Source organism: Sciurus vulgaris (genome assembly GCF_902686455.1).
Source record: "Sciurus vulgaris genome assembly, chromosome: 15".
Classification (NCBI taxonomy): Eukaryota; Metazoa; Chordata; class Mammalia; order Rodentia; family Sciuridae; genus Sciurus; species Sciurus vulgaris.
The window spans coordinates 33,326,384-33,340,980 of NC_136476.1; the positions used below are offsets into that span (position 1 = coordinate 33,326,384).

The 14,597-nt window shown below is 42.5% G+C and overlaps 1 protein-coding gene across 7 annotated transcripts in view; it reads right to left on the reverse strand.

Moving 5' to 3' along the window:
* The window catches only part of NFIB (nuclear factor I B), a 222,365-nt gene extending 209,719 nt beyond the window's left edge, over nucleotides 1-12,646 (reverse strand). For 2 of the 7 annotated variants that reach the window (XM_079113136.1, XM_079113135.1), the window contains exons 1-2: nucleotides 11,451-12,646; nucleotides 4,988-5,519 (exon numbers count right to left, since the gene is read on the reverse strand). In XM_079113136.1, coding sequence (XP_078969262.1) covers nucleotides 4,988-5,519; nucleotides 11,451-11,480 — 562 coding nt within the window. In that variant the 5' untranslated portion in view covers nucleotides 11,481-12,646. Of the gene's footprint in view, nucleotides 1-4,987; nucleotides 5,520-5,903; nucleotides 5,929-11,450 lie in introns of those variants that run through there. The other 5 variants (XM_079113138.1, XM_079113137.1, XM_079113139.1 and 2 more) reach the window with 4 other exon arrangements.
* Nucleotides 12,647-14,597: the final 1,951 nt, after the last annotated feature.

Genomic DNA, 14,597 nt, shown 5'->3' on the forward strand with positions numbered 1-14,597 from the left:
GGGTACTAGATGGGAGAACTTAATAGGGTTCCCCTAAATCATACATGCATACCAAGTATTTCTCCTACACACAAACTTCATGCTCTCTGAGCATTTCACAGTGCAAGCACACCAAATCATCCTGCAGAGCAGCCTCCTTTTAACAAGTTATGAAAGCTTATTTTTCCCCTTAATGGGAAATACCTGCAAATGAAGTGAAATTTATTAAAATGTTAAAATGTGCTGTCAACTTGCAAACAATTATCTACTTAAGCTTTTCATAGAGAAATAATTGCTACCAAAAAAAAAAAGGAATTCTGAAACCCAGTAACTGAAGGAGGAAAATAATTCTTAGCATTTGCTTCCTCACTAATGACATGTGACAACCAGGAAGGGTTCTATTTCAAAAACAATAATTACAATTTCCCCTGTAAACAAGCCACATTTTTCACAACTTCGATATATACCTCAATTATTATAACATTTAACAATAAAACAAAAGTTGCCAATGATGGATAGCAATTTTAAGGGTTCAACGAGGCTAAAGGAAACTACTTGTTCATGATAGCAATGAGGTTGCAGAACTCTGTGTAGCTCTCCAAAACATGTTTAATAAGAGTGCAAAGTACAGTCCAAAAATCACTTAGCTGACTTGGTTTAAACTCTAATCTGTTAAATTCATGACAACAGTTACTATCTCTTGAGATCTTTAAACCTCTTGGTGTGTTGTGACCTCTGTCTTCAAAACCCTCCCCTGCCTCAGAGAAAGCCCAGTCGCCCCCACCACCACCCCGCCTCTCCTCTCTTCAGACAGGACACAGTCTGGCGACTCAAGGCCTCCCATAGGCCAGACTTCCTTCTGTGCAGCCCTTTGGGTAGAACTGCTAATCCTTCTTATTAATTAACGAGATAATGGTGGTTAACTGGAAAGCAATATTAATGTTAACTATCTAGGAAACTTCAACCAAAATTATTTTAGCCTTTTGGTTGTTTGTCCAGGTATGCAGAATTGTACACTGAGAATTTGGTCACATTTTGATTCCTCATTGAGAAATATAGGAATGATTGATTTATACCAGACCTTAACGTGTAGGTTACCTCGTTAAGTTTTTCTTTTTCTTTTTTTTTTTTCCACATTCACACTGTTATACATTATCAAACAGAGAGAAAGGTAAGGTCCTCTCAACATGTTTCTGTAAAATTTGAAAGTGTGGAAATTGAGGAAATTAGAAATTGCATAAGAAATAAGCAGTGATATGACTGAAAAGCAACAGTCAGTCCTAATGGATGCATCATACTCCACCAAGTTCAGCATATCATCCATATACTTGCCATAGTGTACCCTGCATCTTACAGGACACTTATGTTGTGCAAGGATTGCCTGGTTTTTGTTTTGTTTTGTTTTGCTTTGCTTTCATGAATGCAATAACAAAGACAATATGGGGAAATAGGTACCACCTGTCCAGGAATCATTGGACATCTCTAATATCTTGAAGAAAATGGAGAATACTCTAGCTATTTTTCCTTTAATCTGTCACAATCTTTTTTAAAAAAAACCTAAAGAAAAAAGGAAGGGTTTTATATTAGCTAAGGTTTGCTGCAGCAAACAAGCAAGCAGCTTTCATTCAGGGATTGTCAAAAACTTTCCAGTGTGCCCACTGCAATGCGGATGCCAACCAACGAATCAAAGGCATTCAGCAACTAGACAAAGAGGGTCTGATGCCAACCTCGGTGCCACTGGCAACCATTATTGGCATCAAACACAGTGTCTGCCTTTTTTTTCCCCCTCGCCTGGCACTTCACAAACAAAATGGCGGTTCTTGTAGCAACGAAACAGCCGAAGCGCAGCCCTCTGAATCAATAACATCAAATGATTTTATGGATTTAAACGCAGTTATTCCCAGGTGATGTGTACATTTTAGGTAAAGTGGGGGGCATGTAATTTTATAAACAGCTATATTAAACATGACCCTTTACTAATGTAAAGAAAAAGTAAAATGGACTGAGAATTGCGGGTCAACCGGACTATATGCATAGAAGAAGCTGAATAACAAAGACATTGAGCTTTAAAGAAAATACTGCCCAGTGATGCAAAAGCCTATTAAACTATACATCAGAAATGGTTTTGAAATTTATAAATTTTCCCCAAAACCATATCAGATGCAGATGTAGATTATAGCTTGTGTCAAAGCTCTAGTAACTCCACATTTCAGAAAAGATGAGGCTACTGGGCATGAAGAAGGACAAAAAAAGTGTGGGTTGAACCAAAAGAGAAAGAGGAAGAAAGAAAAGCATGGGAAATTGGTCAACAATGGAACTTTATTATGCATTGGTCTTTATTTCATCTTCCAGAAGAGATGCAGAATGTGATCTTGTATAAATAACCAAGAGGACTATTGACATTTCTAGATCTGGAAATTGTCAATATATTGTAACATCACTCCACACTGCAATGCGGATGCCAACTAACAAATCACAGGCATCCTGAGCTAAACAAAGAGGGTCTGATGCCAATCCTGGTGGCAGTGGCAACCATCTTTGGCATTCTCTCTGTTCTTTCTCATGTTTTTCTCCTAGTCGTTTAGTAGTGGAGAGAGAGAAAAGGGGAGTAAGGTAATTTTGCTGTTCATTCTGTTGCAAACATTGCATTTTTCCTCTCTGATTTTTCTTTCATGTTTTTCTTCTTATACTTTGTCACCTATTTATAAAACAGACTTAGGTTTTCATATACTTAGTGGAGAAGTAAAAAGTCATGATATATGTAGTTCTCTGATTGACTACAGACTTACTTTTAAAACCTGCCTTCTTTAATCAACTGCACTGTAAAATGACATTAATTAACCTACACTTGATAAAGAAAAAGATATAAATTTTGAAAAAAAAGAAAACACAAAAGCACCCTGATGTGACTTTTTCAAAGAAAGATCCACCAGATGTTAAGAGGAAATCATGCAGGGGCAGGTAGCAGAGGATACACATTATTAGATACACAGGGTAAGATGATAAAAGGTTCTTATAAGAGAGGATGCTGGAACAACAACAAAATCAACATTTTATCTGAAAATATGGTCTCCAAGAGTTGTTTAAAACTTTATAAATATCATGACCAATGGTACAATGCAGAAGGCATTTATGCATATTTTTTTCAATCTATCTTCACAAATCCAAAGGATACGTTCTTTATTATCAGTTCATCAAAACTAAGAGAGTTGGCTGCTTGCCTCAGGAGTAAATATGCATGCATGCACACCTCAAGGACTAGCCTTCAAGCAAGTTAAAATGTGAGCAGCAGTGAGGTGTTTGCAAATCTTCTCTCTATATATTAAAAAGTTACATGACCCACTTTTTAAAACTTTACTTCCAGCCTTAATTTTCACAACATAGTTACAACACATTTATAGTCAATTCAACACATATATACAGCCCACCTTAAAATGTCACCTCCTAGACATCTGTCAATCAAATTAAGTGTCATGTGTTAATGAGCTTTTATTTTAGGACACACAGGATGAAAATATATTTTCCTCAAAGGATCATTATTCAGACTTTAGTTCTTAAATGCATGGAAAGAGTAAATGCAATACTTTATTTTTAAAGTAAACATAATATTTCCAAATGAGTGATTCCAATGCCATTATTTAAAGTCAGACTAAAAATTTTTAAATGACATCTAAACATATTTTGAAAACTATATCAAGGAAATACCAAGACAAAAAGCACTTAGTAAATACCTAGATTTCTGAGTCAAAAGAGTAATTTTATATTTTACTCTTTAGGATGATAATAAAAGACACAGCAATTTATTAAATCCCACATTTAAATAACACCATCATATAACTGTCTGCCACCTGGCTATCTACAGGCCATTTTCCCTCCCACCAGGCCAAGTTCGGAAATGACCCACCATCTGTGGCAGCTCAAACTTCAGGCCACTTTTGGTATGCTGCTTTTTTAAATGACATTTTACTACGGACGGACTGTTGTTAACGCAAAGACATCTATATTTTGACACTGATTTGAATAAAAGAAATTCTCACCTACTTAAGGAAAATGTCTTTTAAAAAGTAAAAATAAAAAAGAAACATATTTCATTAACCCCAAAAATACTCAGAAACAATATCACCTATTTGGAATTGTTCAGGCAACATTTATAACTCTCTTTATCAAGTTTCTAAAAACACAGGTATGGTATGCGGTTTCTGCATTCTTTTTGGAGATTTACTTTAAACCAGTGTAACCAGTCCACTTTCTGTTTTTGTCCTATAATGTTCCTTAAGGATAGCTGCAACTTTTCTCCTGGCAAAGTTTTATGAATTTACATTCAAGTAAACTAACAATATAAAGTGTTCCCAAGTCACTCTGGGAAAATATTATAAAACTTTCAAACAAAAACTATTTTTCCATTACATCTATAGCGAATATTGCACAACTCAAAAGTAGGTGTTGATAGAAGTATTAAAATCAAATAAATCTAGGTCTACGTAAGATTACGCTTTGATAGTGGCTATCTTGAGCATTTTATAACAGTAAGTGTTAATTCTATTTTTGGTTCCAATAACACTAGATTCCTGAACAAAGTTCACTAACCTCGTTAGTTATGAGGCTAATACAAAGATTGCTAAAGAATGGTTTCACTCTTCATAAATAAAGTTACATTTTCAAATTAAGAAAAGATGACTAGATACAAGGAATACAGCCTAGCACAGAGAGTGAAGTGTAACAAACTATATGTGGTAGACTACTCTGTGTGTGCTCATGTGTAAAAAACGCATGTGTTTGTGGTGTTTCTTTAAATACCCAAGCCTATGCAGGTATGAAAGTTCCGTGTCTATTTACATGACTTGCACATGGCAGTGGACGTGTGAGTGGAAGAGAGCACACCACTGTACCCAGAGGGGGCAGAGGAGATCTAGGGCCTTGAGGACCATCTAACCCGAGCCAGATATTCCGTAAGCGAGGTTTGTGGACAGTGTTTGCCATGCTAGAAGAAAGAACGATCTGCTCCTACCTTGCTCCTGCACGTAGTATGCCAAAAACAAATCAAGCTCCTTAACTGATACTGTGATATGATGTGGCTGGACACAAAGTGCTGGGTTTGTGCAATGTGGGGATTTCATGAGCCGCTCTCCATCGGTACTTTCCAAAGGGATGCCTTTGAACAGGATCACCATGACTAGATCCAGACGCCAGACTTTGTCTGCCTGTCGCAGGCAGTCGATTCTCCTAATCTTACCCTTCTGGTCGGGATTGGATAAGACACAGCACGGGTGCTTCTTGCCAGTCACGGTGAGCACAAAGTCCTCTCGGTACTCCTGGCGGATATCTTTGCGTAGTTTGGCCAGGAGCCTGGATGCCCACTTCTGTTTGATTTCAGGCTTTTCACTGAGAAGCTCATCTTTGACTGCTCTTTCTTCATCCTTTGACATTCGCTTCTCATGCTTTTTAAAGTACTTGCGTTTTCGAGCCTGCAGGTTGAACCAAGTATAGGCGATTGCACGGACATGTGGAAGAAGTGCCTCGATGAATGGGTGAAATTCATCCTGTAGAAGACAGGGAAGAAAGAAGAGGTGCGTAGTCAGTTTAATTTTAAATGCTCAAAAAATAAGACCACAATGCATTCCCAATTCAGTACAAAAAGTTATGCATGAAAATAGCATTCTTTTCTTATTTAAAATGATCAAAATAGCAGGACAAGAAAAGAATAAAGAATGCCAAGCTACCCCCTCTCCACCAAAATTCACAAGTTGATTCTACCTCCTACAAAGAAAATAAGCTTTTATTTTGTATTTCCACTCTGGCCCCATCCCCCTCATTCCCACCCCAATGCCATGCATTCTACATTCTTTAAAACATATGCAACCAAGGTGCTTGGCACCTAATTTAATATTTAAATATTTGATTGACCAACTAACACTATGCAGTACCATTTTACAAAGAACACAGTGAAATTTTTTTTTAATCGGAGCAGAGCTGTTCAGAAGGCAGGAGCGATGCCACAGTTCATTTCTCTTCTCTGTGGCACAGAAACACAAAGCATATAGATGCTCAGTGTAATGCCACACAGTTCCCGCTTTTGGAGCATGCTCTCAGCAAGAGGCTGCTGGTGGCACAAAGAGCATGCGCCATTAAACTTGATCCATTTTCTTATCAAACGTCCAACATTCCAACACTGAAACAGCACCATTCCAAGAGTGGTAACTAGAGAAACCGGTATACAGTGAGGGAAAGTGGGCAAAGGACACAGCCTGCCGTATCAGTGTCCTGAACAGAAGGTTTCCATACTTTGAGCAGTGCATTATCTCCCCGCAACACCAACACCAGCTCCCAACACACAACACACATTCTCTCACTCTCTCATGCTCTCTCACAGACACACACTCCTGCATTTTTTAAACAGAAGTTTTTAAAGTTAAAAACAAAAATTACACTAGTGTTCTTTCGGTAGCTTTCCTATAGAACATAAAGTCCCACAGAGTCAGTTAATTTGTTAACTGATCACATGAGTATGGCAATTATTCTAAACCCCTTAAAAATCAATCTGAGGTGAACAATGAAAAATGGCAACTTGGCACCAACTTTACATTCTTTGTGTCTCTGCATGCTGTGGCAGGGGACACCAGGAGCGCACGGCTGGTCAGTTACTCCTTTTGTGGAATCCATACAATTCATTTGCCATGAAGATGAATTATCGGACAGGACTCGGGTGCACATATGTGTTGCTTGTGAATCCTCAAATGTACCCATCTTTTGATTTCAGTGATTTACCTTTAAGTAAATTCCTGCCTGTTTCCTCCAAGCTTTTTTTAAGGGAGGGATCAGTGAGGTTTGGCAAATTGTCTCTACCTACAGTTATTTCAAGTTTCAAATGCAGTCAGTGTTTCATTACTTCCTGACCTAGGTAGAACCCATCTTATAAGCTTAGGTCTCTTACTGTTCAGAGAAAGAACATAGCGTCCTGTGCGTGCACACTGTATGTATGCAATAAGCCAAGATCTGAACCAAAGGAGAACTTTCACTGTGACCATTTTTCTGATCACACTGACAACACTGCCATCCCAACCACAGAACAACTTTCTCTGATTGATTGTATCCCAAGTTAAAATTTACATACTCATGTTAGTCACCCTGAAGTATATGGAATGAATTCTATTTAAGCAGCGGAATGGCTAATTCCACTAAGTAAGATGATAAAAGTGAACTAATGACACTCCAACAAAGATGTACCCCTAAATTCCACATAGCTACAAATGGATTTTAAGCCAAAATTCAGAGCTTTAATGCTGAAGACTGCAACGTGTTAGTTGCTTGCACTTCAAAAGAAGAGGTGTATGTCCCATTCAATCAATAATGTAGTTATCAAGTGTTCCAACATATTGCCGTACAATGTTCCTACGGCAGAATAAGTATGAACCAAAATTTTATAACAATACAGAATGCAGATGATCACATCACAGCATGAGGCATAACCCAATGCCACAGAGGAAATCATTAAACCGATCAGCAGTTTCCAGCGGAGATTTGAACAATTCGGTTACTATGTGAGCACATTAAACTAGGCCATGGAAAGAGTTAAACCACAATCTGTTCTTTGTGTGGGAAGGCAGCCCTGCTCACAGCAACCACAGTCCATGATAAGACCTCCCTATCTTCATACACTTTCTGATGCCATGCTTTTAGCTTTCACTGTAACTACAAAAACTTTGTTTATCCGCCTTCAAAATATATGCAAAAGGAAAGCCTGCTCAAGGAAATATGAACTTAAATGTGCTTTGGAACTCACTTCCTATGATCTGACTTTTACTATGATTTATTGATATGACTAAAAAACATGCATATATGCACTCATAAACTAAACATTTGGGAATGCAAAGAGTGCATGGGGGAGCTTTGTTTCACTCATTTTACCCTTGCCATGCTTCTTAAAATGTAATATTTTCTTAACAGATATTAAGCAATTCGGTGCCACTTAAGTACTATGTCCTTAAGTACTATGTTCAGTGACATTTCATTTTCTTATAAAGACATCAATAATATGTTTGAGTTGCAGTATTTGACCATAAACATCATCTATCGTGTAATAAATCTCAAAATTTCAACATTTATTTTAAACAACCAAAATGCAAATCTGAAGGTTGAATTTGGAAACTCTTAGCAATGCACACAAAACACTGTTTTTTAGGTTGCATTGTGTTTGCTGTCAGTTATGCCCAATAATGTTTTTAAAAGTACATTTTTCTTTACTGGTAAGTACGAGTAGAAAACTTTCTCAGGCCACCAAATTGCCTTATTAATATCTTTCAGGGCAGCACTATTGCATGGATTCCTTTTAAGTGAATCACTTATTTGATAAGGAGACCTAACCCCCCCCAAAAAAAATTGTAAGTGGAGATTTGCTATATGTTACATACATTTTTGCATTACCATGTCTAAATGTCATCTCTCAAGTGTGACTGTTTTCTAATCCTGAGAAGCAATATATTCTTAATGATTTTTGTAAGTGACATGAACACGGTGCAGAGTAACTGCCCTCATCCAAAAAAGGGGAAAAAGCATTAAGGTATTCGTATGTCCTAATGAGTTATAAAACATTAAATAATTATGAAAATTATTTTTCAAAAAATCAACACCTGTAAATGATTAAAATCTAAAGGTTCTAGTCTAAGGGAACTTACAAGTTTGCCCTTTCAGAATTTTTACTAAAAAAAATTGACATTCAGTAATCCTTTCTCTTATAAAACTTCCTTTAGTTAAACTAAATTGATAAGTAGCCAAGTTACAAATTTCAAATATGAACAATCTAATTTGACTAGGCATATTTATTTTTCTTCATAGAAACAATGGTTTCCATGAAAGGGTGGAAAATTAGACCAAAATAGTGGTGAAAGAGTAAATACTAGGTGTTCTTGAAGCGTTATCATTGTACAACAATAAATCATGAAAAAAGTACCGAAAGAATTGGAATGACAATGAAAGAAAAAAATACTCAATTGCATTATGCCCATTGAAAGTTATAGTATTGAGAGTTTATATATGGAAAAAGTAAATATTAAATCACATGATAATTCTTCATTTTTCTTTTATATCTGATTTATACTGCTGTATAAATGCTGACATACTGATATACTGACAATACACATACCATTTTGCTACATATCAAAAACTTTAATGATCACTCCTTTTAAATTAAGTTTTTTCTAAAACCTACTTTATTGCAACTGAGATACTTTTGGAAGTTTTCAACAAATTAAGAATGTTACTTTATTTTGTATTTGCACTTCCTAAAACATTTTGTGATATAGCTATAAGGCTCTTTGCAACACAAAACTGAGTCACAGATCTGATACAAAAGTAACATTGTTAATGTGTCCTCACTTTGCAATACCTTACACTACCTATACAGTCACACTGATTTTGGTTAAATGAGAATTCTAAACCTAAAATTCCTTCTCTAGTATAGACCCTAAATCCTCAGTTTTAATACATCAACTCATATTTTTATTATTAAAATAGTAGAGAATATTAGTCATCATGAATTAGTGTCGTTAAGTGTATATCCTTGAATACTAATGTGATAGCTGAATGATTATGCTGTATATGCTCTGTACACTCCATATGTCAGGATGCTGCAATATTATTTTTAACTTAGGAAATTGAGATAAAACTAGTCACTTTTCTATACATATTTAGGGGAGACTAAAGATGCAATATAATCACTAGGAGTGTTTCCAAAAGAAAAAAAAAAAAAAAAAGCCAATATCAGAAATATAAATACAGAAAACAATTATTCAGGTGAGAATGTGATGCAGAACTTTGTAAGTGAAAAGCTTACCTCAATTTGTTATGTTTTATTCCAATGTAAAAATAATACAAATGGATAGTTTACCAGAAAGAGGGGAAAATTCCTGATGTGTACTATTAAAGGTAACTTTTACAACTAAGGGTAATTCATTATACCTGAAACAGTTTCATCATATTTGTTGGCTACTATCATTGATAGCTTTTAAAATACAAATAACTCAACAACCCATTTTTCCAGTTTTGTTAAATTAAAGTGCACCTTTACTTGCTTAAAATAGCCATATCTAAGATAATCATACTCAGATGCCAAACAAAATATAAACAATAAAAAATGTGTCAGCCAAAAAGCTACAGGACTGTATCCAATCACTGAATAAGCCTTATCATTGTTTTCATCTTCATTCACAATTTATGAATGCCTCAGTCCTTTTGAATCACAATGGCTTCTAATTGTCATACAATTGAAATCTTAATTATTTGTCCATTTTTAAAATGCTTCATCGTGGTTTTGGATGTTTTAAAATTGTTTTTGCACACTCAAATCGAGCCAACACTTCTTTAACTGTTTAGTTTTTATGCCACTGTCAAAGATATTAGTTATCAGTTACCAATCATGACAAATTCTCCTAAAAGTAAATTGTCCTATACCTTTAAAGGCTTAAAATATTGCTTCAAGTAACAATTCCGGGCAAAGCTATTTGGTTACTTTAACAGTTGCTTAGTTTGCTAGGCAACGATGAAAACTGCGCCCAGGTAAGCCTGTTCGGTCTCGTCACTTTTTCATTTAACCTTCTGGTAGAAAGTGATATAAATTGTGTTTAAAAAAAAAAAAAAAGTATAAAGCCAGTGCTTTATTTCATAACATTGTTCCTAAAGCCTTAAGATAATTTTCAAAGTAAAAAAAATTAAAATGACCTTACTTTTCAAGCATTACTTTATGCCTTACGAACTACGCCCAAATATCGTCAGATGAACAGGTCTCCACAAAATGAACACGTCCTAAAAGTCCTTAACATTCACCACGACCAACTAAACTCATGCCAACGTAAAGACCGCCTTTGTGGCATGGTCACTAGAAGTCCCAAGTGCGGGTCACTATGGACCAGTATGTTAGGTCCCAAATAAAGCAAAAGAATGGGTCCCCGGACCACAACATCGGACTCGCTTCGTCGCCCGCCCACTGCCTGCAGCGGAGTCCAGCGGCGCCCACACAGACTCGTGCTGGAGTCCCCTCGCCCAAGTTCACTGACTGTTTTTTAAGAGCTCAGTTCCCCCAAAGCTCCTCTAAAGACGGAATTCGCCTCTGCGCGCGAGCGGCCCAGAGAGCCGCAGACACCCTGGGCAGGGGTTCCATGCCACAGCCAGCACTTGCGGGGCCGCCTAGGGGCTCGCGCTAGCTGGCCTCGGCCCTGCCCACCCCCCGGCAGCCTTGTCCGGCCCTGGCGCCGGCTCTCCGCGCCCAGGGCGCAGGGCTGGGCGTGCGCAGCGGCCGTGGGCGAGGGGCCTTGCGCCGGCTCCCACGCCGTCCCGCAAAGCCTGCCGCCACTTCTCTGAGGGACTGGGATGTGCGGAGGTTAACTAAAGCCGTTAATTATCCGCAGGACTAAAGCAACAAAACAAAACAAAGGCGTCTGGGGCCAAAGAAAGCTCGAGAAAGTGATCGAGACATGTACCTGAGTGAGACAGATGGGAGAATACATCATGACTTCGCCTTAAAACGCACTTTCCCGGAGATGCCCAAGAAAATCTTCGAGAAGCAAGAATTTCATCTATTCATTTTACAGTCATCTGAGCCCCGCGATGCGATCAATCAGGACGGGGCTCTGCGCTGGATCACCGCAACTTCACAACAAACCCAGTCCTCCTTAAATAGCCAAAGATTCAAGTTCACTCGGCGTGCTAGATTTCCCGGGGTGAAATCCAATCTACACTTTTAACCCTCTTGCAGTCCGAGCGCGCTGGCCGTGCTCGCCGAGGCCGCCGCCGCCGCCGCCGCCGCCGCTGGTGTTAGCTGCTTTTCGCCTGGGTTTGGGGATTTGTTTTCTGTTTTGCAGTTGTTGTTGTTGTTGTTGTTGTTGTTGTTGTTGTTGTTGGGGGCTTGGGGGTGCGTGAAGGTTCGGTGTGGGTTGGATTGGGGTGATGGTTGATGGTGAAATGCTTTTTTAAAAAAGGCGGGGAGGGGGGCGCAGGAGGGCGGGCGGCAGGGAGAGCGAGGAGAATGTGTCACCGCGCTGGGAAAGTTCAAGGTTACAGCCCCGAACACTGCGGCAGGATCGCGGAGTGGTGATCGCAGGCTAAACTTTGCCGCGAGCCGACCATGTGTGTGCGCGAGGGGGAGCGTGAGCGAGTGCGCGCGGGTGGCGGGGCGCGCGCGGGAGAGGGCCGGGTGGGGGCGGGGTGGGTGGGGGAGAAGGGAGAGGCTGGGGTGAGGGAGGGGGCGCGAGCGCAGATCTCCCGGGCGGAAGAGTCTTGCGGCGCGCGGTCCCCGGCTGCAGCCGCCGCCGCCCGCGCCGGCTCCTCAGTGCCCGCCCGCCGGCCGGCCCGCCCGCCTCGCCCCACGTCTGACCCGGCCGAGCGAGGAGGCGGTTGCTGCTGCTGCTGCTGGTGCTGCTGCTGCTGCCCACAGCCCAGGAGGATCGAAACGATCTCCAGAAAAATCCCAAACGATAAATCCCGCTCTCCCGCTCGGCTCCAAACTCCTCTCTTTCCTGCTCTGGGCTTTTTTTTTTCCCCTCCCTCTCTTGCTTTCTCTCGTTGCAAAACTTGGAAGTTGAAAAATTCACCGGTTCCACCCTCTGGACCCCGCTCGAGCTCTCTCCAAATCAGACTTAAGGATTGTTTTATTATTTAATTACACAATCATCGCTTTACTCCTCCTCCTGCAAACGCGCATTCCTTTTGCACCAGCCTCTCCACACCCCCCGCCCCCCACCTTCCTCCTCCTCCTCCCGCTTCTCCCTCTCTTGCTCTCTCCACCACCCCCACCCCCCAGCACTTGTTAAAGGTATCATACCGGTGCAACGCTACTATGACTTTTTTTTCCCCAAAAAAATATAACTCCGCCACCCTTCCTGTAGCACCACACATATACAAACACCCCAAAACCCGCCCTAGGAGAGGTATTTCGGCGCTCGCTGCGGACTCTTTAAGCCACAGGAACATCCTAGTGGGAGAAGGACTGAACCGGCCTGGGCCCGAGAAAGGAACGAATGGAAAATTCCCTCACACCCAGGCCGCCCCGGGGCCGGGGCTAGGGTGCCGACACTAGCACCCGGGGCGGGCACGGTCCACTGAGCCCGCGGCGGAAAGGAGGAGGAGGGAGAGGCCGAGAAGGCAGGAGCTGAACGAACTTGGGTTCAAATAGTTGGGGCGCACCAACGCGGACATGGGGGACACGGCGCACAGACCCTGTCCCCAGTCCGAAGCCCCCGTTCGCGGGTAGGAACCGGGTTAGGGTCCCCCCAGGTCTCTCCAGCGGGCGACCGCGCCCGGGGCAGCTACACCGAAGCAGTGCTTCGCCGCGGTTTGCCGCCTTCCCTGGGGGTGCCGCGTGCACGTGGCCTCGCTTGGAGCGGGAGGACCCGCCGAGCCGCTGCCGCCTCCAGCTCCCTCCTCCTCCCTGCGCCCCGCTCCTCTCTCCTGTAGCAGCCCGGCTGGCTATTTCCCAATCCCCACCCCCCCAGGGCCTGGGGCGCAGGCGGAAAGCGGGTCCTTCCCCGCCGGGATGCAGGCAGGGCGGGGCTGCGGCGCGCCCGGGGCTGCGGGGCGGGCGCGCGCGAGGGCGCGCGCGCGGTGCGTGTGCGGCTGCAGCACTCCAGAGGCAGCCCGCCCGTAGCCACTGGGCGCAGGAGCCCGCCTCACTCCCGCGTCGCTGCCCCGCCCCCATCCCGGTCGCGAGCTGCAGGCCCGGAGTGAATGAACTTGATTCCGGGGATTTTGAGGCAGCGGCTTGCCTAGCACCCGTTTGCACGCGCGCGCGCGTACACACACACACACACACACACACACACACACACACTCTCTCTCTCTCTCTCTCTCTCTCTCTCTCTCTCTCTCTCTCTCTCTCTCTCTCTCACGCCGTCCCCCAAATTCTGGTTTTCCGCATGGAGTGGGTGGGGAAGTGGGAATCAAAGACTGCCCAGACAATAGAGAAAGGAAAAGTGAGTGCCTGGGGCTCGGCGTCTGTCCCTGGGGGCTGCGGAGCGGTTGGGGCTGTTAAGGGGCCTGGTCTGTCCCAAACCCAGGGCGGGGCCGTCCCCGCTTTCAACTGTGCTGTGGAAGTGTTTCGAGGCTCACCACGGATCCCCCTTGCCTCCTTCCCTCTTCCTCGCTCTCGATTTTTCCCAACTTTCTCCTCCTTCACCGGCTCCTGCTTCTGCCTCCCGTCCCCTCTTCCCTCCCCCAGCGGACCTGAAGGAACCAGTGACTTTTTCCTTCACCAAGTGGGAGTTATCCACATCAAGCATTTCACAACGACACATCAAGAAAAGTAGGCAGGTTCAAGTCAACCATGAAATGGTCACTTTTTAACCCCGTCCTGTCCTCATTAGGGAAATGCTCAAACACAGTCCGTTTTCAAAAAGCGCTCTTAATGAGGCGAGCTTGCCAAGTCTACCAGCTGCAGCCCCCGTAAACCAAGAGCCCAGAGAAGAAAGGCGCTGGGGGTGGGGGTGGAGGAGGCTGCGGGGGCTGCCCGGGGGTCTGAGAAGACAGGTAAAGTCGGGGAAACTGCGAGAACTCCGGCGAGTTAACCCTTTAGGACACGCGCCGCTGCGAACAGCCTCCCCGCTCCCCCCGCAGGCAAATCCTCTAGTCAGCGT